This window comes from Eublepharis macularius, chromosome 4 (genome assembly GCF_028583425.1).
Source record: "Eublepharis macularius isolate TG4126 chromosome 4, MPM_Emac_v1.0, whole genome shotgun sequence".
Classification (NCBI taxonomy): Eukaryota; Metazoa; Chordata; class Lepidosauria; order Squamata; family Eublepharidae; genus Eublepharis; species Eublepharis macularius.
In genome coordinates, this window is record NC_072793.1 from 186,390,163 (window position 1) to 186,413,868 (window position 23,706).

The 23,706-nt window shown below is 51.6% G+C and overlaps 2 protein-coding genes across 2 annotated transcripts in view; one reads left to right on the top strand and one right to left on the bottom strand.

Annotated features, from left to right (window-relative positions):
• LOC129328497 (H-2 class II histocompatibility antigen, E-S beta chain-like) overlaps positions 1 to 23,706 on the bottom strand; it is a 79,911-nt gene that overhangs the window by 27,004 nt on the left and 29,201 nt on the right. The gene's annotated exons all lie outside the window — the stretch shown is intronic.
• On the top strand, positions 10,133 to 11,833 carry LOC129326932 (HLA class II histocompatibility antigen, DR alpha chain-like). The gene is made up of 2 exons (XM_054975266.1): positions 10,133 to 10,817; positions 10,994 to 11,833. Exons 1-2 carry the CDS (start codon positions 10,592 to 10,594, stop codon positions 11,146 to 11,148), a joined length of 381 nt encoding a protein of 126 aa, XP_054831241.1. The 5' UTR covers positions 10,133 to 10,591; the 3' UTR covers positions 11,149 to 11,833.

A 23,706-nucleotide genomic window follows, 5' to 3' on the forward strand; every position in this document is an offset into this window, starting at 1 on the left:
GAGGACCAGATGGGAATGCCCCCCCCACCATAATGCTGCAGTTATTAGGAGTGGAGTAGGTGGCAATGTCCACTACCCTTCACCCAGCTGAGATCAGGAACAGTAGAAGGCAATGCCTGCCCCACTTCACCCAGATGAGATCAGGCGCCAAGCAGGCAGCAATGTCTGTCCCCCTTCAACCTGCCAGAATCAGGAGCAGAGCAAGTGGCAATACCTAGATTCCTTCACCCATCTGGTATTAGGAGGGGAGTAGGTGGCAATGCCCACCGCCTGACTTAACACAGCTGCTATTAGGAGCAGAGCAGATAGCAATGCCCACTCCCACTTCCAGTAGCTGGGATCCGGAGCGGAGCAGGTGGCAATGCCCGTCCCCCTGTCATAACCCAGTTGGGATTAGGAGTGGAGCAGGTGGCAGTGTCTACCTTGCACCTTCACCTGGCTGGGATCAGGCACAGACCAGGAGGTAATGCCTTTCTTCCCTTCACCCAGCCAGGATAAAGAGCGGAGCAGGTGGCAATACTCACTCCCTTCATCCTACTGGAATAAGGCCCTGAGCAGGCAGCCATACCCACCCCCTTCACCCATCTGCAATCAGGTGTGGAGCAGGAGGCAATGCCCGTTTCCCCTTCACCCATCTGTGATTAGGAGCAGGTGGCAATGCCACTCCCCCTTTACCTGGTCTGTAGCAGGTGTGGAGCAGGTAGCAAAGCCCCCCACCCATGATCGTGATCAGGCGTGGAGCAGGAACCAATGCCCGTTTCCCCTTCACCCAGCTGGGATCAGGAGTGGAGCAGATCTTCACGTGGCTGAGATCACATGTGGAGCAGGTGGCAATGCCCACTCCCTCCTTCACCGGCCAATATCAGTGACGGAGGAGGAGGGAATGCCTGCCTATCCACCCTCCCCTTTCTAGACCCCCTTGTATTATTCTCCACAATGGGCTTTGTTGCTAGTTCCTAATAATTCTCTTTCTTTACAGTTTATGTGAATTGGCCTGGGACAACCGTTGGGCTACCTGGCCAGTAATCTATTAGTTCCTCTCTGGACCCCTTTTTAACAAGTATACCTCTGTTCGCACCTCTAAGAGATGGGGGGGAGCCCTGGGAGTGTCTGGCTCTTTATTGATTTATGGGATTTGTATAAAATAGCCTGATAAAAACATTAAAGTTATCCATCAAAACCCAGACTTGCAAAACCCTAGCTGCATATTTTTAAAAACTGTTTGACCAGCTTGAAATGACTTTAATAACTTCAGACTAAACGCAGGCTATAGAATGGTTTTATTTATTTATTACTTCGATTTATAAACCGCCCATCCTCAGGGGTTCTGGGCGGTGAACTTTTAGAAGTTCAACTCCTTAATTGAAAGTCTAGATGAAGAGAAAGGTTTTGAGCTGGGCACCTGAAAGAAAGCAAAGTAGACCCTGGGGAGCCTCAAGGGGCGGGGCGTTCCGCAGGCGAGGGGCCGCCCCTGGAAAAGCTGCCTGCAGAAGTCAGGAAAGATCCCGTTCTTCGGCCTTTCTGCACTTGGAGGGGAGGGAGATCCGATGTACGGAACTGGGGCACTGCAGCCTGCAGCCTTCCCCTCCCCACCAGAAACTCCCCCACTTCCGGGGAGTTATGAGCACAGACCCCCCCCCCCTCCTGACCCATTGCGGGTTATCCGAGGGGGGTTCCCTACTTTCCTCCTTTGGCCCATCATCCCTCCACCCCAAAGCCGCTCCGTCCAGGAGTCCCCAAAGAGGGGTCAGGTGGGGAGGGAAGACCCCCCCCATGTCCCCCCCGCTCACCCTTGGTGGTGAGGATCCTCTCCCACGCCTGGTAGTTGTAGCGGCAGTAGAACTCCACGGCGCCCCGCACTCTGTCCAGGGTCTGCTTCTGGCTGTTCCAGTCGTCGGCCTCGGGCCGGCTCAGCGTGGTGAGGGCCTCGTAGGTGCCGCGGCGGCTGTCGAAGCGGAGGGTCTCCTGGCGGTCGTAGAAGTACCTCTCCAGGAAGTGCACCTCGCCCACTGTCCCGTTGGTGAAGCGGCACTCCGACTTGAACTGGGCCAGGAACTGGGCGGCTGTGGGGGGAAAGGAGGGAGAAGGCGCACCAAGGCCGGTCAGCTCCAGGACCCCCCGCAAGAAAGCGGGCCGGGGAGGTGAGAAGCCGAGGGGGCGCCCCGGGGCCAGGCGGGAGAGGAGCCGCCGCCGCCCCTGCCCCGCCCGGACTGCACAACTCCCGGGGGGGCGCAGCGAAAAGGAAGCAAGAAGCCCCCCCCTCCCACCATCCGCCCCCTCCGCACTCGCATACAAAGCGCAAGGGGGGGTTGCAGCCCCCCCCGGTCTGATCCAAGCACGGGAGTCCTTGCGAGGAGGGGCCTCCGCATGCTGGAAAGTGCAATGATGCCCCCACCCCCCACCAGCGCCTTCCCTGAACCACCAGTACAGTCCTGGCTTCAACCCAGACCAGGGCTTCTCCGCCCCTTGCCATTCCAGCTGCCTCTCCCTTAGTATGACTCGCCCTGCCTTGCCTCTTTGTCCATCTCCCCTGCAGGGGAGCTAGGCCTGTTGGATAGTGTGTATTCAGCGTGACTGCACCAGCTTAAGGAGGATCCACAAAGAGTCCACACCTTGTTTGTTTAGTAAAGGTGTATAATACAATTTATTTATAGGTGGATAAAGAGCAATATATATACAAGTTTACAGTCCAGAGAGACAAAGTGCTTCGCCTACACCTGGACTTGCAAGAAGCCCCAACCATACTGTACATGGTAGCTATATATACATGTAGACACCCAATCAGATACATGCATGAGTTTAGCTGAGTCATTCACTTCATGGTCTCCTGACCCTTATGTTAACCATCTGACTCCACATCACCTGATGTGTCTACCTGTCATACTGATCGTTCTGATCTAAAGCCTCTGCACACTGGCTTTTGACACTTAGATATCAACAAGGCCAGGACCTGCATCCCCTCCCATCACCCCTTAAACTAACCAAGCAATCCCACTCCCAAATGGGCAGCCTCACCTCTGCCCCACCCTCCCGCTTTCTCCCCCCCCCCCCCCTTTCTGCAGAACATTCCTGCAAAAATGAGCTGGAGGGCCAGGAAACTGGCAGCTGTGGGGAGAGAGGAAGGGAAGGGGGAGAAGAGCCGTGAAGAAGACCCTCCCCTGCCTCTGGCCCCCTTCTCCTTCCGCCCACCCGCTGCCTCCAATCTGGGGAGGGCGGCATGCTAGGGTTGCCAGCTCCAGTCTGGGAAATTCCTGGAGATTTTGAAGGTGGCGCCTGGGGAGGGCAGAGTTTGGGGAGGGGAGAGAACTTAGCCGTGTATCATGCCGTATGGTCCACCTCCTGGCCAGCCATCTTCTCCAGGTGAACTGATTTCTATGGCCTGGAGATCAGTTGCAATTCCAGGAGATCTCCAGCCATCACCTGGAGGCTGGCAACCCTACAGCATGTCCTTGGACCCCCCCCCCCCAGAACTAACCGGGGTAGCCCGAGAGGGGCGGGCTCTGCACGCAGGCTGGCAGCCCAGGGATCCTCCCTTTGCTGGGAGCCTCACACAATTTTCTAGGCTCTTCACACCTTGCAGAAGGGAATCGAAAGGGTCATAGTTCCACGTGGGCAGTGGTGTTGGCCTCCAGCAGGGGAGCAAGACTGGAGTCGAGGCAGGGTTGGTGCTGGGGTTTCTGGCGCCTGAGGTGAGATACATATTTGAAGAAGTGAGCTGTGGCTACTGAAAGCTCATACGCTACCACAAATTTCATTAGTCTTATAGGTGCTACTGGACTCTTGCTTGTTTCTACTGCTACAAACAAACACGGCTACCCATCTTGATCTATCAACACAGCACTCAGAGTGGAATAACAGTCCCTGGGAGAAGAATCAGCGGTTTGGGACTGGAATGGCAGTGGGTGTGGAATGACAGGGGGTGTCATTCCAGTCCCAGAGCCCTGACCCTATTCCCAGGAACAGTCATTCCACTCTTTGACCTGTCATTCCAGTCCCTGAGCACAGGTTCTGTTCCTAGGGGCTGTCATTCCACTCTGGGGCTGTCATTCTATTGTGGTGCCTGTAATTCCACTGCATCTCTACTACCATGGGCTGTAATTCCACTGTGCAACCTGTCATTCCTTCCCAGAGCACAGATTCTGCTCTGAGGGGCTGTCATTGGGAGTTGTCATTCCAGTCCCAGAACACTTCTGCTCCTCCTAGGGTCATTCCAGTCTGGTGCCTGTCATTCCAGTTTAAGAACGCTTCTTCTGTTCCCAGGGGCTGTCATTGCACTGCACTCTGGGGGCTGTCCTTCCAGGCCTAGAGCACTCAGCCTATTCCAAGGACTGTCATTCCACTCTGAAACCTGTCCTTCTGGTCCTGGAGCACAAACTCTATAGCTAGGGGCTGTCATTGCACTCTGGGGGCTGCCATTCCACTCCCAGAGCGTTCCATCTGGTCCCAGAGACCTTTATGGAAAAAAATCCATTCCGCATTTTTTTCCAACTTTTTTTGTGTTGTGATTCATGTCAATGGAGCCCAGACAAGTAAATTGGCGTACCTGGCTCCCATTATCTCCAATGGGCCTTCAAGCCTCTCCTGCTATTTCCAATGGGAAATCCCCTTGTCATTCCTCTTAGTACATGGTGGGGGGGGAAGCAGGAAAGAAAGGAGGGAGCAAGGAGGAGAAAAGGTCAGACGGGAGCTCACTGCCTGCCAGCCAGCTAGAGTGTCTCTTCCTTGCTCCAATGTGGAAGCTTCGCCCAAGGCTTAAATTGAGAGAGAGAGGAGGAGGAGGGGAAAAAGGGCTGAGAGAGAAATGTCCCCACTGATGGGACTGAACTCGAAGCTCCGCTCTGGGCAGTTCACTGCCCTCGTGCGTCTGGTGGGAGAGCTGGACAGGCAGGCAGGCCCTGCCTTCTATCGTCTTCCTCCTCTCCTCAGGCACCAGCTGAGCGGGAAGGCAGGGCTGCCCTTCTGCGCTCCAGAAGAAATACCCTGTGCCAAGAGAGGAGAATTCCTGCGTGAGCGCACAGGGAATGCTGGTTGTTGGGGGGGCGGGGGGGCTGGCACAGCGCCTCCGTCAGAGTTCAGCACTCAGGGTGGCTGCCGGCACCGCCTCAGTGGACGCACCAGCCCTGAGTCCAGGAGCACCTGAAAGACCAACTACATTTCCAGAGGGTGAGCTTTCAAACGTCAACGCTCCTTTCTTTCGCTACATGGAGTGGAACGAGGAAGGAGTCCTTATAAGCCAGACAGAGGGTGGGAGGGCATTGCAGATGTCAGGAGTTTCAGGAACAGGGCCTTTCTCCCCCACTGGAATGTGGTGGAATGGAGTTCCAGCACCTCTTCAAAATGGTCACGTTGCCAGTGGCCCCGCCCCCCGGAGTAAACTCCCCTCTGTCTGGAGATCAGGGGGCAGGGCCACCAGCCATGGGACCATTTTCGCCAAGGGCGATTTAAACTTTAACCCCACTCCTTGTTCCAGCTGACCCAAAGTGACATCATTGTGCCGTCCTGGGAGCGTGCACGCACTTTGCATGTGTGCATGTGGTACCAGGGGTGCCACCTCCCTCCAGGAGTTCCCCCCTGTGCTGGCAACCCACTGAGTCCCACCACCTCTTTTCCCAGAAAAAAGCCCGGTTCAGGAGGAAATCCTATCTCCCAATACAACCCTGGGAGTTCCATTGTTCCGAATTTGCAAATAAACTCCGTTTCAGGAATCTCACATCGTAATTTTCCTTTGGAGTCCAACATAAGTGGCGGGTCTTGCTCAATAATGCTGCTGCTCTCTCACAGGCACCGGGAGGAAAACCTTTTCTTGCCCACCAACAGCCTCCCCACACCTTAAACAACTCACAACAACACACATCCCAACATGGACACAAACTCTGAGACCAGGGCCTGCAATAAACCAAGATGCCAGCTCTGCCCCCACAAACACCTCAACAACACAACTGCTGGACCCAACAGCACCAGCGATACCTCCTCAAACTCTTTTACTTGTTCATCTTCAAGAGTTCTGTATGCCATCAGAAATCAGCATTGCCCTTCAGCTCTCTATGTTGGACAAACAGGCCAGTCCCTTCACAAAAGAATGAATGGACATAAACCTGGTATCAAAAACCACAACATTCAAAAACCAGTGGAAGAACTTTTCCGTCTGGCAGGACATTCCATCGCTGACCGAAGAGTGGCAGTTCTCACACAGAGAAACTTCAAAGGAAAATTACAGTGGGAGATTGCCGAAACCGAGTTTATTTGACATGGTAGTGGAGAGTGCCCTCACGTCTTAGCTGACTTACGGTGACCCTTGGCAGGATTTTCATAGCTTGCCATTGCCTGCCTCTGCAGCCCTGGTCTTCCCTGGAGGTCTCCCATCCAATTACTAACCAAGGCTGACCTTGCTTAGCCCCCAGAGCAGCGAACCAGTTAGTGTTGTTATTATCCCCACAATGCAGCTGGGGAGCTGGGAGGAGTCTGGGTCTGCCCTTGAAAACAATTTGGGGACTCCGGTTAGTCGAGAACACCACGGCTTATTTACTGCTGGGAGTTCGGTAGTGGGCCTATTATTCTGCAGTCACTCTGTGGGTTACCGATTAGTTCCCAGGTCAAACCAAAGCACTTCCAAAGCCCTTCACTACCTGGGATCCACCCACATATCTGCAGGGCTACCAATATGCCTTGTCTGGACAGCATCTTCTCTCCTCTGAGCAGGGCCTTCCGAAGGAGCCACCCCACAAATGGGTAGGGTCAGCAGGTGCCCATATCCGTGCCTTCTCGGTTTTGGGCCCCACCACCCTGTGGAAAGGCCTGCCTGAAGAGGCCAGGAAGGACCCCACATTCTTAGCGCTCCATTGAATGTGCAAAATGGAATTGTTCAGGCTGTAGCAAAATCGGAATTGTTCAGGAGGACTCACTCTGTAGTGTTATGGAGAGGCAAGGGGTGTGGTTGATGGCTGTGTTTGTTGGATTAGTGTGTTCTTAATGGTGTTGTTTTCTAACTCTGGTGATCCAGGTTTGCATTGTTTGTAGGTTATGGCTGATCCTCTTTCTCTTCCATTATTTTAAAAAGTTGTGACTCACCCCGAGTCTCAGCGAAAAGGGGGGACTGTAGAGAAAGAAACGGGGGCGCTTCCAGGGACGGGCCAGGAAGGAGGGTCCGAGGTCCTTCAGGCTGAGTCTGTGCCAGTGGCACCCAGAAGCAGATGGTGACGGGGCACAGGAGCCCCCAGGCTGAGCAAGTGCTTCAAAGCTTGAGAGGGGCCCATGGGGCTGAGGGCGCCCCCCTTCTCTAGCCACACAGGGCCCCTGGAAAGGGTGGAGGCAGCCTGGACGGGCCCCTCCCCTTGCATTCAACTCCCCACTACCTGGAGAGGAAGAGCTCCTCCAGCCCCGTTTTCATATCGACAAGGATGCACATATTGGGGGTGGGGTGGGGGGCTAAATGGGAACTCTGTGTGTGTGGGGTGCAACATACGGGGCAGGGGGGAGGCTCCCCGGCTTCTGCCCTTCCCAGCAGCCAGACACCAAGTGGGCTGCCTTTCCTGCTCTTCCCCGCAGGGTTTGGGCAGGTGGCAGAGCAGCAAGTGGGGCAAAGAACCAGCCACTCCGAGGTCCATCCCTGGTGGAAGGAAGCAAGGAAGCCGCTTTGGCCTAACCTTCCTCGCAGGGTTGTTGTGAGGATGAAATGGAGGAGAGGAGAATGAAGTACACCCTTTTGGGTCCCCCCCTGGGGAGAAAGGCGGGGTATAAAGGAAGCCTATGAATAAAATAATGACGGGCGTGTGCCTCCAGGCCCCTCACTTAATCCTCCGTCCCTTCCCCCAGCAGCTCTGCTTACCAGGGGGCGGGAGTCTGCCTTCTGTGCCATGGACCAGGGTGAGACAAAGATGCACCACAAGGAGGAGAGTTGCTGGCAGGGTCAGGCCAGGCCCCATGGCCGCCCCACAGAAAACCCACTTCTGGCCCAAGGGAAGGCTCGGTCTGTTCCCTGCTGCGGGGGGAAACTTTTCCCTCTTCAGCCCTGGGGAGTGGGTGGGGCCCAAGTCCAGAGGAGCACCAATGAGAATTCCCTCTGAAGCAACGTCATCGGTCTCCAGGCAGAAGCACCAACAGCGGCTTCTCTTGGGGAAAATGGTTTTTTTCTGAGAGCCCTAAGAGAAGGCAGAGGACAAAGGGGGGGGGGGGCGGGGGCTGTGTGTGTGTGTGCCGGTGTGTGTGGGCCCAAAGGGGGAACATTGAAGGGCGCCACTTTCCTGACCTACCCCCATTCTTTATCCCTGGCAGGCCACCTCTGCAGTGGGGTCCCCCCAAGCCCCTGCTTTGTGGGAGTGGGGCAGCTGGGTAGGTCTGATCTGCTTAGGACTGGGAGGTTCAGCAGGCCGTGGGACCTCTTTTGGGGAGGGGGCAAACACCCCCCCTTTCTCAGGCAGGCCCCTGCTTCCCTTGGTATCTCTTGGCCTTCAGCCCTGAGGCCCCCCAAGGCCCCCCCCCCCCCTTCTGCAAAGGGACAGGTCCTGCCACTTTCCTGCCCTACAAGTCTCTTATCCACAAGGCCAGGGGGGAGCAGATGGACCATTCTCCTTGGGAACGGAGATTTGGATGCTCAGCACTCAGCTGCAGTGCAGATTCCCACAGGCCCTCCCTGCAGGTTCAGGGCAGGTGACAGAATATGAGCCTGGAGGACAGACCCAGCTGCCATCCTCAGACCTAAATGTCTGGAGGGGCGGTGGAGGATCCCCTGCCAGGCAAGCGGAAGGCCTCAGAATCCATCCTTGGCATTGCCAGGTGGGTGGGGAAGACCCTGCAGACCCCAGCTGGCCAGAGCTGCCCCTGGTCGGAGGGAACATGAGGCAGCTTCGTGTGTTTTCAGGGGGACTTCTTTGGTACGAGTAGCCCCATGGGGGCGGGGGGAGATGCAGCCATTGGCAACCCCCCAGCTGGGGGGGAGGGGTAGTGAGCAGCACAAGAAACAAGAAGCCGTTGGAAGGCTGGGGGGCAGGGGGCTGTTTCAAAGGCCCAGAGGAAGAGCCCAGGAGGGGCTGGCTTGGGCCTCTTTGGGGGTCCAGAAGAGCCACTGCAAATGCACGGTGCGGGGTGGGGGGAATGGCTCTCAGGATCAGCCCTTGTGCGAAGCCCGGAGGGGTTGCAGCCCCCGCCCAGGATGCTCACACAGGGGCAAGCCAGGCAAAGGAAGCCTCAAGGATCCGGATCTCCTTTGCTTGTCTCCCTTTGGCTTTTTATTGCTTCAAGATCTTAACTGAAGAGAATGAATGAATGAAATAAGGGAGGGGTAGCAACTTCTAGGTTCCAGAGGCCGGGAGTTCCCTCGGCCTATCTGCTGCTTGGGCTGCCTTCTAGGGCTCTTCTACCCGGCAACAGTCAGGTCGTCATCGAGGCCTTTTCTCATTGGCTGCCTTGGCCCTGCCACCCTTCGCACCCCTCTGGGGTCAGGACCGAGCTCTGCCCCGCTGCCTCTATTGCCCCCCTGGCACTCTGCGCTAGGCACGTCTCTCCTCTGGGATGGCAGCAGGGATGGGGGGGCTTGGCCGGGTACCTGTGCTTGCTGGTGCCCCTCCTGGGTGACCACCTTGTGGCAGGTAAGAGCTCCTCAAGGCATGGGGAAGATTGGCACGGGCATGGAGTTGGAGGGCAGAATTCATGGGCAGGGAGAAGGGCAAGTGGCAGCCCTTGATTGATTTTCCAGGGGGAGGGGGGTTAACGGTTGTTCCTGGGGGGGCAAGTTGGGATCTCAGAGTCACTTCAAGTTAGAAAATATTTCCTCTTTTGCAACTGGAATTCTTCTTCAGACTTTTCTCTTGCCGTTCCAAGAAATGCCAAACCCAGGACAGCAAAAGGAACCCGCAATTAACCCCCCTAATACAGCAGCGATGTCCAGTGCTGAGGGTTCAGGTTCGGGTTCTCTGCTCTGTATGACTGGGGGGGGGGTCGCCCATGAAGAAGGCCAGCTGCCCGGGTCTGCGGGCTCCACTTACAGGGCCCGGCACGTCTTCTCCCCTCCTCTCTCAGTCTGCCTGGCTTAGAAATGGCCTCTCCTGCTTGCCCCACAAGAGAGCTTCTTGCAGGGGGTTTCAGAGGAAGGAAAGTCAAGAATCTGGCTGGGGAATGAGAGCCCGGGGCTGCAGACCTTGCCCCCAGTGGACCCCCCCCTCGAGGGGTCCAACACTTTATTGGCTTGCTTGACGCCCTGCCTCTGCCCCAGCGGCGCCCCAAAGCGGCTCACATCGTTCTCCTCTGCTCCACTGCATCCTCACAACAACCTTGTGAGGTAGGTGAGGCTGGGAGAGAACCAGCCAGCAAGCTTTCCTGCTTTCAGACCGGGGCTTCCTAGATCCTACTAACAGTAACCACTACACCACACTGCCTTTCAACAGGCAGGGCCAATTAATGGCTCAGACACTGAAACTGGCCCACATGTTCAGCTGAGTGAGTGAAATTCCCTTCTGGGGCCCTTGGGGAGCTGTGAAGGGGCCCTTGGTCTGCAATCCAGACCTGCAACGCAAACTCTTCCCTGTCCCCCCGCCATGTAGTCCCCCCAAAGGTGACGCTGTACCCAGAGAGGCCGGTGGAGCTGGGGGAGCCCAACATGCCGGTCTGCCTGGCGGACGAGTTCTCGCCCCCAGTGGTGAAGCTCACCTGGCTGAAGAACGGGCAGGAGGTGGAGGCCGGCATGGAGGAGACGGACTTCTACCCCAGGACGGACAACGCCTTCCGCAAGTTCTCCTACCTGCCCTTCGTCCCGGAGGCCGAGGACATCTACTACTGCCGGGTGGAGCACTGGGGCCTGGCCCAGCCCCTCACCAAGGAGTGGAGTAAGGACTGGGGGGGTGGGGTGGGGGCTGCTCTTGAATAGCTGCACACAGACAGAGTTTCTGGGGAGCAGAATGCTTCGAGATGCCCCTGAATCCCAGGGAAAGAAGTCGCAGAGGAGGCGCGGGAACTGGCCCTTCCCTTTGCTTCTGCTGAGCCACCTGCCTTCCTCTCTCAGATGCCAACATGGCTGAGCCCCTCCCAGAGACCGGGGAGAACGTGGTGTGTGGCCTGGGCCTGGCTGGGGGCATCGTGGGCATCATCGTGGGCACCGTCCTCATCCTCAAGAGCCGGCAGATGGGTGAGGCCAACTTACGCCGGAGGCCGATGTGAGTCCTGCCTGTGGCTGCCAGGGACCTTGGACCAGAAGGCCCAAAGATGGGGGGGGGGAGGGTCTCCTTGCGGCTCCGGTGCGGCAGAAGCACGACAGGGATGTGGACAGGAAGACCGTGAAAGATCTCTGTATCATGGCTGCAAGCGGGGATTGCAAATCCTTGCCTTAAGTGTGGGGGGTCTGGCTGCATCACATGCTCCATAGGGGCATGTCCTGGCCACGCGCATTCTCGTGCCACCTTCTTCCCTTCCAGGTAATCGTGCCACTCCCTTCCTGTTGAGATCTGCACCTGCTTCTCTCCCGACCCGCATCCGTTGCTGCTCCTTCCTTGGCAAAGCCCCCTCCTCCTGGATCAGCTCAGCTCAGAGAACCTGAGTGAGGGGGGCAATTTCCTGATCCTCCACACCCTTCAATGAGGCCCCTCCCACCAATATGGTGCCCACACTGAAATGGCCCTGCAGGGGCTTAGCTAGGCAGTGAGCCAGAAAGGGGCCAGAGTGCCCTCTCAGCAGTGCCCCCCAAGGACCACTAGCTCCTGCCCCCAATGGGCCCACCAGTTTGCTTTCCATTTCTGCCATGATCAGGTGGGACACGGTTCTTTCAAGCGTGCCTTAATGGCCCTCATAAGGTCTGTTCCTGTGGCCCTTCCCAAGAGAGGGGGGCCTCCATCCCCTGGTCACTGCTCGGAGGCGCTCATCACTCCAGGGGGCCGGGCAGAGATTTGCAGTGAGATGCTTTCTGTCCCTCCCCACTTCTTTTGGTGTGTGGTGGGGGTGGGGGTGCGGGGGTAACTTCTCCTGCCCTGTTTCTGGGCCCAGAGAACCTCTGGGAAGAACCTGCTTGGACTCCTGAGTAGAACATGCCGGCCATTTTATTCCTACCGTGTCTGGGATTTGGAGAGAGCCTGCTCTGGTTCTGGGCATTATACTATTAGGTAGCATTCAGTGTCCCTGGTAGAGGTCAGTTGGTGAGGAAGGGGAGCTGGCTGGGCCTCCTTTGGACTGGCTTCTCTCCTGGGACTTTAACAGCAGTTTGGCAGGCAGATGTAATGCAGGTGAAACTTGGCATGGAGGAAGATGTTCAATTTCGCTGCTGTTAATGGCACAGGAGCAGAACCAGTAGAAAAAGAAGCAACCTGGAGAGGAATCCCAGGAAGTCCCTGTCAGGGAGGGAGCGGACACGATCCGTGCAGGTGTGGAGAGGCAGAGAAGCCACCAGAAGGTTCAGTGCTCACCGTGAACTCAGCACCCCCCCCCATCCCATAATACTGCACTTGGTCCTGGGAAGGAACCCTTCCGTAGCCTGCAGCATGAAGCCAAAGCCGCTTCCTCTAGAGGAAATCACTCCCACACTCCGGCCAGGCTCCTCTTCCATGGTTCAGGGCTGGGGAGGCGTTTGGGGAATGATTTCGCTATATAAATCTGCTCGGGGGGGGGGGGGGCGAGGCCTCTCCGTAGCGATGCCCCTCCCAACATTTCCCTATTGCCATTTTTCTGAAAAAGGAATAAATTGGATCTTTGTCTTGTCCAAGTGCTGCTGAGTCTTACTGCTTTGCTTTACAGCATGAATCTGGCAGAACCAAAAGTGTATCAGGACCACATACGCACCGCGGCCGCTCTGCATGTTGTGTGTTCGCGAATGTATGTTGGTGACTGAGCAAAACGCTGGAGCCGGTCACACTCCAAGCAGAGTATTTGACATAACTTGGGCCAGGCTATTCCGATGCCCTTCATTCTTGGCACTGCAAGTCCCACCGTCAGCCTGAAGCTGGTGGCCAGTTTTGAAACCTTCCCAGACTGTCCAGTGAAAACAGGGTTAAAACACTGGACAGACCGTGCACCTGGGATGTGACCAGCTGGCCCTCCCAGCCTCCTCGTGGCACACTGGGGCAACTGCCCATGGGCCTCCTGCCTTCCAGCGATGATGGGACTTTCAGAGAAAAGTAGCTGAAGGGCAAGTACCTGGGCCTCCCTCCGGTATTTTTGGAAAGGCCGCTCGGCAGTGCTAGCAGCTAAGCCCCTTGACTGTCCCTGCTGGTGAGGCAGATTTGTTGATGCTGGCCCTGCTGAGCGTTCCTTTTTTGCCACTCCCTCCACCACCCCCTGCCTGCTGGAGGCCTGCCAGGGACATCCCAGGGCTGGCTTGTCACCTGATAAGGGCTTGGCATTGAAGTTTGGGGGGGGGGACACTTCACTGAAGCCAGAATTCGAGCTCTCTGAGCCAATCACAGGTTCTCAAGTGTCTCTTGCCTTGGACTCTGCTCCAGGGCATCCCACCCATCCAGGTAGGCCAAGAGCCCCCCAGGGGCCCCGAGACAAGGATTGGGAGTCCCAGCCATGAGAAAGAAAGGAATGCTGAAGTTTTGACTTCCGGTTTGGGATCCATGGAGGTCTAACGCAGCTCCATTTGTGGAGCTGACCGGACTGCCGTTTTAACCGGCCGGAGGGGTGAAAATAACCCGCGGCCGACTGCTCTCAGGCGGGGAGCAGGCAAAGAACGCTCAAGACCCTAGGGTGAGCTAGATCTCGGACGAGGGGGGGCTCTACACAAGGAGTCTCCCCCCCGATCCTTGAGGTCCCACCTTGCGACGGGTCGGCTATAATCTCTGCGGCAGTTTTGGGGCCAATTCGGCTGGCATAAGACCTACATACCCAAGCTTCGATCGGGGAGGGAAGTCGAGAGGAGAATTTAAGATCGAAACAGCGATTACAACCCGAGAAAGTTGAAGAGAAGGTAAAGATCGCTATCTTTTGAAACGGGACAGATTGACAAAAACAGAGAGGAAAGAAAGTAGATTTTTAAACTGCAACAGACTAGTGAAAAGGAGGTGAAGACTCGGCAGGAGTTGTATTTTAAAAGAGACTAAGTTTAAAGAAGTTATTACAAAAATCGGACTATTGTTTTGAATACCTGTGGTTTTGGAGCTGTGGGAAAAAGACACCATCGCGAGACCTGCTGTGGGAAGACGGGAGACAGGAAGTGCGTAACAACAATAGAGTGGCTGGAGGGAAGCGGCCCTTGCCGACGGACAGGAAGTGGGGAATCGCCATTTTTGAAAGGGGAAGGGTCGCGGCTTCAGCGGAAGAGGAAGTAGGCCATCTTGGATTATAATAACATAGAGAAACCATAGAGAAAAGACGCCCGACATTTTGGATACAAAAAAATTAATTTTGGCAAAGATTGGGACATTTGAAAAAAAGGAAAACGTTTAATTATACGCCACGGAGCTAAGGAAGAGAGCAGATTCGTGGGAGCGAGCTAAAGCAAGCCCCACGATGTCGAAAAAAGAGTGGCAATCGGCAATAGAAAATTTGGACAAAAAACTTATAGACATGATGAAAGAACTTAAGGACACGAAATTGGAGCTTATTAAAGAGGTCAAAGAAGTTACACAGACAGTAAAGTCGGAGCTGTCAGAAGTGAAAAAAGGCGTGGAAACGATTAGCAGTGAATTACAAGGAACGAAGCAGAGAGTCAAAACAGTAGAAGACGCGATGGAGAATTTAATAGACACGCAACAAACAGAGATGAGACTGGTGAAGGGGAGGATGTCAGTTGCAGAAACTAAACACATGGAGAAGCAGCTTCGTTTTCGTGGTCTGCCAGAAGTGGAAGGGAAGTCAGCGCAAGAACAGATGACTGAGGTGTTGGCTGAATACCTGGGGAAGGAGGAGGAGGAAATTGTGGCTATCCTAGATGTGGCGTACCGTGTGAACTCGAGAATTGCAACCCAGAGGAAACTACCAAGGGATGTGATCGTGCAGTTTACAACTAGAAACATGAAAGAGAGGATTGTGACAAAACAATTTCAAGATCCATTGGAGATTGATGGCAAGACGATTATCATAATGAAGGAATTGCCCAGATCAGTGTTACTGGACAGGAAAAAATATAGAGTGTTAATTCAGACTTTGAAGGACATGAACATCAGGTACAGATGGGAGCTACCGGAAGGAGTGTCCTTTGAGTTTGGAGGGGCAAAAAAACGCATCAGATCTGAGCGGGAGATGGAGAGATTTATTAAGGACAATGAAAAAGACTTACCAACAAAACCATGAATATGGAGTGTAAAGTATTATCTTGGAATGTAAATGGACTAAACTCACCGAATAAGAGGAAAAATATTTTTCATTGGCTACTAAAACAAAAATGTGATATTGTTTGTTTGCAGGAGACCCATATTAGAAAACAGGATGTAAAATATTTAAAATCTGGAAAATTGGGCAAAGAATTTGTAGCGGCCTCCAACAAGAAAAAAAGAGGAGTGGTGTTGTATATAAAAGAGGAGCTGCAACCAAAATTTGTTATGAGAGATGTGGAAGCTAGATTTGTAGCAGTGGAATGTAATTGGAATTTAAAGAGAGTGTTGGTAGTCGGACTTTATGCACCTAACGGTGCAAAGGAAAGCTTCTTTGAGGATTTAAGGAAGCACTTAGACGATCTTGTATATGACCAGATAATTCTTGCTGGAGATTTCAATGGAGTGACAGATTTGGAACTAGACAAAAAGACTACAACAGCACAAAAGAAAAGAGGACTATTGCCAAAGCTTTTTTTTGAGTTGATTCAACAAGAGACTCTCGAAGACGTATGGAGGAGAGAATATCCTAAAACCAGACAGTTTACTTTTTATTCTGCAAGGCATCTTACATTATCAAGAATTGATATGATCTGGGCCTCAAAGGACTTAGCGTTATGGACTAAGGAGGCAGAAATAATGCCGATGGTAGGCTCAGATCACAACCCAATTATGTGGAAATTTGGAAAAAGGAGAAAAAGGAAAGCCTGGAGAATAAATGAGGACTTGTTACAGGAAAGTGAGAATATGGAAATATTGAGAAGAGAGACAAAGTTTTTTATACAATACAACGTGAATAAAGAAGTACCAACCAGTAAAGTTTGGGACGCGTATAAGGCGGTTGTAAGGGGCATACTAATGGACTTAAATGGTAGAGCAAGGAAAAAGAAAGAGGAGAAAAGACAAGAGATTGAGGAGAAAATAAAGGCCAAAGAAGTACAGTTAAAAAAGAGACCAGGGAAAAAGAAAATACATCAGGAAATCAAAATTCTTCAAGAACAGCTAACAGCAATGAGTAATAAAGAATTGGAGTGGAACCTTAAAAGACTGAATCAAAAAGCGTTTGAGGGTGCTAATAAACCTGGGAAATATTTGGCATGGCAATTGAAGAAGAAAAGGGAAAAGAAAATAATAAATAAAATCTGTGAAGAAAACAAAACGTATCTGGAGCAGACTACCATTAGTAGAGCCTTTTATAAATTCTATGCTAAGCTGTATAATAAAAAAGAAGTAAACAAAGAATCAATAGCATTATATTTGGAGAAAACCAAACTTCCAGAGATCTCGGAAGCTTGGAGAAATAAGTTGAACAGTGAAGTAACTGATGAGGAAATAAGTAAGGCAATACAATCCGCAAATCTAGGAAAGGCGCCAGGGCCAGATGGACTTACGGCAAAATTTTATAAGACAATGGCCAATGAACTGGCACCATTCCTAAAAGAGGTGATGAACGGAGTTTTTAGGGATCAAAGGATTCCAGACACTTGGAGTGAAGCGAATATATCATTGATCCCAAAAGAGGGCCAAGATCTGATTAATGTGAAAAATTACAGGCCTATATCATTACTTAACAATGATTATAAAATTTTTGCGAAGATATTGGCGGAGAGACTGAAGGGGTGGCTCTCGGAAGTCATAGAGGAAGAACAAGCAGGCTTTTTGCCAGACAGACAAATAAGAGACAACTTAAGGACAGTGATCAATGCTATTGAATACTATGACAAGCGTTGTGATAAAGAGGTTGGTTTCTTCTTTGTAGACGCTGAAAAAGCGTTTGACAATTTAAACTGGGATTTTTTGTTTGCCACTATGGAAAAGCTACAACTGGGAGAAAGATTCATCAGAGCAATTAAAGAAATTTATAGAGACCAGACTGCAGCAATTGTAGTGAATGATGAACTGACCAAGAAATTGACGATTAGTAAAGGAACAAGACAAGGTTGCCCGTTATCTCCATTGTTGTTCATTTTAGTATTGGAGATCCTGATGATACAAATACGACAAGATGAGGAGATACGAGGAATAAAAATAAAGGACTATTCATATAAGGTTAGAGCATTTGCAGATGACATAATGTTAATTGTAGAAGATCCATTGGAGAACATGCCAAAAGTGATAGATAAGATCAAGGAGTTTGGTGATTTGGCAGGTTTCTTCATTAACAAAAAGAAGTCAAAGATATTATGCAAAAACATGACTAAGCAGAAACAACAATTGTTAATGGAAATAACGGATTGTGAAGTAACTAGTAAGGTGAAATACTTGGGAGTTGAGCTGACTGCAAAAAATATAGATTTGTTCAAGAATAATTATGAAAAATTATGGACTCAGATAGAGAGAGACTTGATCAAATGGAACAGATTGAACTTGTCATGGTTGGGCAGGATTGCAGCAGTTAAGATGAATGTGTTACCAAGAGTAATGTTTTTGCTACAGACAATACCAATCATCAGAGACTCTAAACAATTTGAAAAATGGCAGAGGAAAATATCAGATTTTGTTTGGGCAGGCAAGAAGCCTCGAGTGAAAGTAAAAGTTCTACAAGATGTAAAGGAAAGAGGCGGAATGCAACTGCCCAACCTGAGACTTTATCATGATGCAATCTGCCTAGTTTGGTTAAAAGAGTGGATGACATTAAAGAATAAGAAATTATTAGCCCTAGAGGGATATAAAAAAATTTTTGGATGGCACGCATACCTATGGCATGACAAAGTAAAGGTCAACTCGATGTTCCTGCATCACTTTGTAAGGAGAAGTTTATATACAATCTGGAAGAAGTACAGAATTTACTTACAAGAAGGAACCCCCTTGTGGGTAGTTCCATATGAGGTGATAGATCCGAGAGCTGTTGATAATGAACAACAATGTTTAACATACAAAGATATAACTAAAATCGAAGTATCTAAACTTAGAATAAAGACGCAAGAGGAACTATCACCTAATTATGATTGGTTCCAGTATAGACAGATTAGAGACTTATATAACTCGGACTCTGCAAAAGGGGGAATACGAATAGAGAACTCGGAACTAGAGCAGACCCTTCTTAAAGAAGACAGGAAAAGAATATCCAAGGTATACCAAGTACTGTTGAAATGGTATACAGAGGATGAGATAGTTAAAACACAGATGGTGAAATGGGCTATAAATTTCAATAAAGAAATAACAATGGAGGCATGGGAATACTTGTGGAAAACTACAATGAAGACAACGATATGTATTAATATTAAAGAGAACATTTACAAAATGATCTATCGTTGGTACATGACACCGAAGAAGATTGCGCTAGGGAACTTGAACACTTCTAATAAATGTTGGAAATGTAGGAAGCATGAGGGTTCCCTCTATCATATGTGGTGGTCGTGTGAGGTAGCTAGGCAGTTCTGGGGGGAAATAATAAGAGAAATGAGTGAAATTTTACAGTTTCAAATAAATAAGAACCCAGAACTCCTGCTGCTAAACTTGGGATTGGAGGGAATTCCAGCCCATCATAGGACGTTGATATTCTATATGACTGCAGCAGCTAGACTTTTGTATGCGCAGAAATGGAAAGTACAAGAAGTGCCAACTATTGAAGATTGGATCTACAAATTGCTGTATATGGCTGAAATGGACAAGATGACAAGAAAACTGAGAGATCTGGACTCAGGGCAGTTTAACACAGATTGGGAGAAGCTGAAACAATATCTGGAGAAGAAGTGGGAGGTGGGAGGAAAACTGTGGCAGTTTGAGAACTACTGAAGTACAATAAAAGTATAAAAGAGAGGGGTGACTTTACCGGGGGAGGAAGAGAAATGTGAATTTATAAGCAGTTAGATTAATTGATTGAGATATACATAGATATGCAAAGGTTAATTGATAGAATATTAATAGAGAATAATTAATGGTTTAAACATGAGGATTGAGTAATTAATAATATTTTCTTTTTTTGATAAGGTTTATATGCACCAAACTGAATGTATAGAAGAGTTAAATCGACTGATTATGTGATGAGTTATATAGAAATACCATAAAAAGAAAAAATGGGTAATATATAGAGAACAAATCAAATTGCTTGATTTAAATGTGGGAAATTTTTATGGTTTATGATATATAGAAATATTCAAAACTGGAAAATGGGATAAATTGTTTATCTAAAGAAGTATAGTTTGGATGTATAACAAGTAAAAGAGTTAAAGATGTACTGCTTAATATAATGAAGAATATATATTTGTTTTAGACAGAGGAAGTTAATAGAAGTAAGGGAAAAGGGACAGAGGGTGGGAAAGCTGTTGGAAGTCAATAAAAGGGGGGGAAAGGGAGGGGGTTAGAAACGAAAAATTAGGGGAAAATTGAATGTAATGTAAAAATATTAATGTTCTAATCCAATAAAAATTTTTTTTTTAAAAAAAAAGGAATGCTGAAGTTTTAAATGACTGCCACTGCAAGTAATGCCATCCCAGTCTGAGGTCCCTGCAAGCAGAAAGGCAGCACAACAGGGACAGACGGGGCTAAAGCAACCATGCACTAGTTTTCTGCCTGCAGGAAGTAGAAGGGTTTTGTGGGTGTGTGTGTGGGGGGTGCATTTACAAAAATATCACCCCTTCTGCATTCAGAAGTCACCCAGTCCCCTCCACCACTTCGTTCTGCTGTACGAGTAGAACCTGCCTGGGAAGAAAAGCTCTTTCTGGACTACATAAAGATGCTGGGAGGGGAGAGTTCCCGAATTGTGAAGAGTGTGAAAGATAAGACACTACCCCAATTCTAGAAATCTTTCTACTTGCACAGTTGCAGCAGAAAGAAATACACACACCCCAGTCAAGCCCTCATGGAAAAAGTCCTTTGTCAGGGACACCCCCCCCCCCCCGCCCCGCCCGTGCTTCCTTTGCCAGGAGCCCCTGCTTGGAGACCGGCTGAATGCTGCTGCAGAGGGGCTCGGGTTTTGCTTCCTGACGCCCCGAGCCCAACTCAGCCTTTGGGAAAACGAAACAGAGAAACTGGCCCCGACCCGGGAGATGGTGCTGACCACACAGTGAAGCAAAACCCATCCAAAAATATGCTTGGGTGTCAAGATTGCCAACAGGCCAGAGACCCAGCGTGGCATTGTGGTGAGAGTGTCGGGCGAGGATCTGGGAGGCCCAGGTTTGACTCCCCACTTTGCCATGGAAGGTGGCCTTGGGCCAGTCAAGCAGTCTCGACCTAGCCTGCCTCGCAGGGTTGTTGTGAGAATAAAATGGAGGAGAGGAGAATGAAGTAAACTGCTTTGGGAGGAAGGTGGGACAGAATCGAAGCGAGCAAACAAACGAGCCCGGAGAAAAAAGTCCCCTCCCTTGGAAAGAGGAAGAATGAAAGGAAACAGGCAAGCGGCGGAGCCCGTTGGCTAACATTGTGAATTTTAACTTGCATTTCAGATAATTGTGTTTTTGTGTACCTTGAGGGCATCGTGCTTTGAAAGCCCCCCCCCGCCCCAGCTTTGCTTTTCCTCCCCCCTATCCTTTTTCTTCTTTCCCCCTCCCCGTTTTGGTCCCCACACCCACCACAATTTCCCAACTCCCCCAAACTTTACCCCCTCTTCCTTCTTTCCAGCTCTTCCCCTCTGGGCCCCCTCCCTTCCCAGGCCCCCTCCTCTGACAAAACCTTGCATATTCATCGTAACACACGCCATCAGGAAGATGAAGAAGGGTGATTTGGGAGGAATGGAGGTACAGTGGGGGGCACAGGAGGGGCCTGAAGTGATCTGCAGAATCGAAGTCTCAGGTGGGCTACTGCTGGCTACCAGCCTCACGAGGGGACAGGCACCCCTGCCCTCCTGCCCCCTTGGGATGCACCAGGAGAGGAGTGGGGGGGGATCCTCAGCACAGGCCAGCTCAGAGACTCCCCCCCCCCACAGGTCCCCCAATCCTCCCCTCCGCCTAACCACCCCCACTTGCTTTTCCAATGCTCTCCAGGCACTTGCACCAGAGAATCCCCCCACACCAACATAGCCATAACACTGCTCCCCCTTTCTGGCACACACCCTCGTCACCAGCTTGCAGTGCCGTGGGGGCCCTGCATACTTGACAGGGGGCATGACGGGGGGGTGGGGTTCTACCAGGTGCGAAAAGGTGGAAGACGCCTGCCTTGGGAGCTCCCCCTTGAGAGGGGATGTGCCCAGCCCTGCCGGTGTCTCTCTGCCTTCAGTTTCAGCATCCAGAGGGGCAGCATGGGGGGGAAGGGCTGGCTGCCAAGTGCAATGCTCAAATCCTGCCCAGACCCTCCCGTCAGGGGTGCTGGTGAATAAAGAGAGCCTCCATAGTCAGAGGCAGTCCGCCTCCGAATCTCAGTCCTCAGGAGGGAGCATCAGGGGCTGCTGTGTGGAACAGGGTGCTGGAGTAGACCGCCCAGGTGTATGACCCAGCAGGGCACACCGTCTGAGGTTCTTTCATTTTGGCTTCCCCACAGACTGCGCGGTGCCCCACAGGGGTCAGGGGAGCGCCGGGCACCCTGGAATGAACGGGAACTCCTGGCTGCAGCGGAAGGCGAAAGGGAGGCTGGAGGGAGCGAAGGCAGGCAGGGGGGGGAGGCTGGTTTTCAATCCTGCCGCAAATACATGCAACATCCCAGGTAACGTGGAATCTCCTCTTCCATCCTTGTCTCACGTGGGGCCCATTGTTCAGGGCAACTTCAAGGGCAGAATTCTCTCCCACAGACACCTACAAGAGCCCAAAACATCACTCTTTGTTTTATGATTTTATTTCTGTTTTTACTTCATTCATATTGCGCTTTTCTCCTCAACGGGAACCCCAAATGGCTCACATCAGTCTCCTCTCCTCCATTTTTTATCTTCACAACAACCTTGTGAGGTAGGTCAGGCGGAGAGTGTGCGACCAGCCCGAGGGCACCAGGCGAGATTCCATGACAGAGTGGAGAACCGAAGTATCAGCCACAGAGCCACAGGCCTCGGCTCCATCCCAGTATCTGCGAGTGTCAGATGGTTGTTAACAGAAACCTTAATGAGTGGAAATGGGCAGACGGAGGTCCGTCATAGGAGCCCCGTGGCGCAGAGGGGTAAGCTGCAGTACCGCAGCCCAAGCTCTGCTCACGACCTGAGTTCGATCCTGGCGGAAGCCGGTTCACTCAGCCTTCCTCCTTAGCTTGGTCCATCATGTCCCATCCAGCCTGGACTGAAGGGACAGCCTGTCCTTTCTCCAGGGGTTTGGCAACCGTCACAGAGCAGTAAAACCCCTGAATACCTCCCCCTTCATTCCACCCTCAGCATCCAACTTGGGGCTCATTGTGGAGGGTGGGGGGCCTTGCTGCTCTCATCCTGCTGGGGCTAAGCTCATTGCCAGCCTCAGGAAGCAAAGAGTGAAGGGCTCGGCTGGTCTGGGCTGGGTGTGTGTGTGAGGGGGAGAAAGAGCGAGAGATTCTGGTGGTAAATTCCCTCTGAGGATTCAGGTGGGGGCGGCACAGGGTTCCTGCCAGTGACAACCTGCCCCCCACCCCCGAGTCTTGTAGAGAGGGGGCATTTTGATAAATGTTTAATTAAAATTCTGCTTCAGTCCTAAGAATACTTTCCCAGGAGCAAGACAGATGGTGACTAAAGGGCTCAGCTACAAAAGCTGAACCTCCGCGGCTCCCCAGGGGCAGCTTCCATTTAGCAGAAATTCACACAGAGAACTCTCTATAAAAAGTATTTTTCAAAATTAGACTGAAAGAGGAAACTGCTCCTCCAGTTAAAGTCACCCATGAAGATGAATAAATGCCCTTTTTGCAGCCCGTTTGCCGCTGCAGTTGTGAGCAGGAGATCTTGAGAAATCACGAACTTCTGCTGGAAAGTTCATGATTTCAGCAGCAGTCAGTCTCAACACGGCCTGAGCAGCACAGGTTGCTTCCCATGTGTGCCGGAGGGGAATCCGTAGAACTACGCGACCATCTTGTTTGCGAAAGAAAATCCTTTCCTGGGTGTCAGATCTGGAGCCATCAGGACTGACTGAGGAGGCCTGTCAGGAAAGAGGCGGGGGGGGGGGAGGTCATCAGATGTGGTAGAAGAAGAATGAATAAGGTGGACACAAAACAAAACAAAAGCACCACTGGGCAGCCAGCGGGCGTCCCCCCCCCTGCCCCCTGCCCGGCCCTGGCACTTCTTCCTTCCCAGAGACAGATGCTGCAAGGGCCTCCCCCCAAATCCAGCTGGAATCTCAAACCAGCCCCAGCCCCCAGTCCTCAAGATGCACCCTGGAGACTGACAAAAGACTGCCCCCCCCCCCCCACAGACCTCTGGCCCTCTGTTTTATATCAATACCAGAGGGATGCAAAACACACAACATCTTCCACCTCATTTCAGGCTTTGGTACCCAGCATGTGCCGTTTTCGTTGGGGGTGGGAGGGGATTAATGTAATTGTAGGAGGCCATCTTGGTACGCAGAACCGAACTAGAACTGCCCGGAGAAGAGGGCGAACGCTGACCAATATCCACACCACCCCCTTAGGCCCAGACCCCTTCATCTTAATGGGGGTCTAG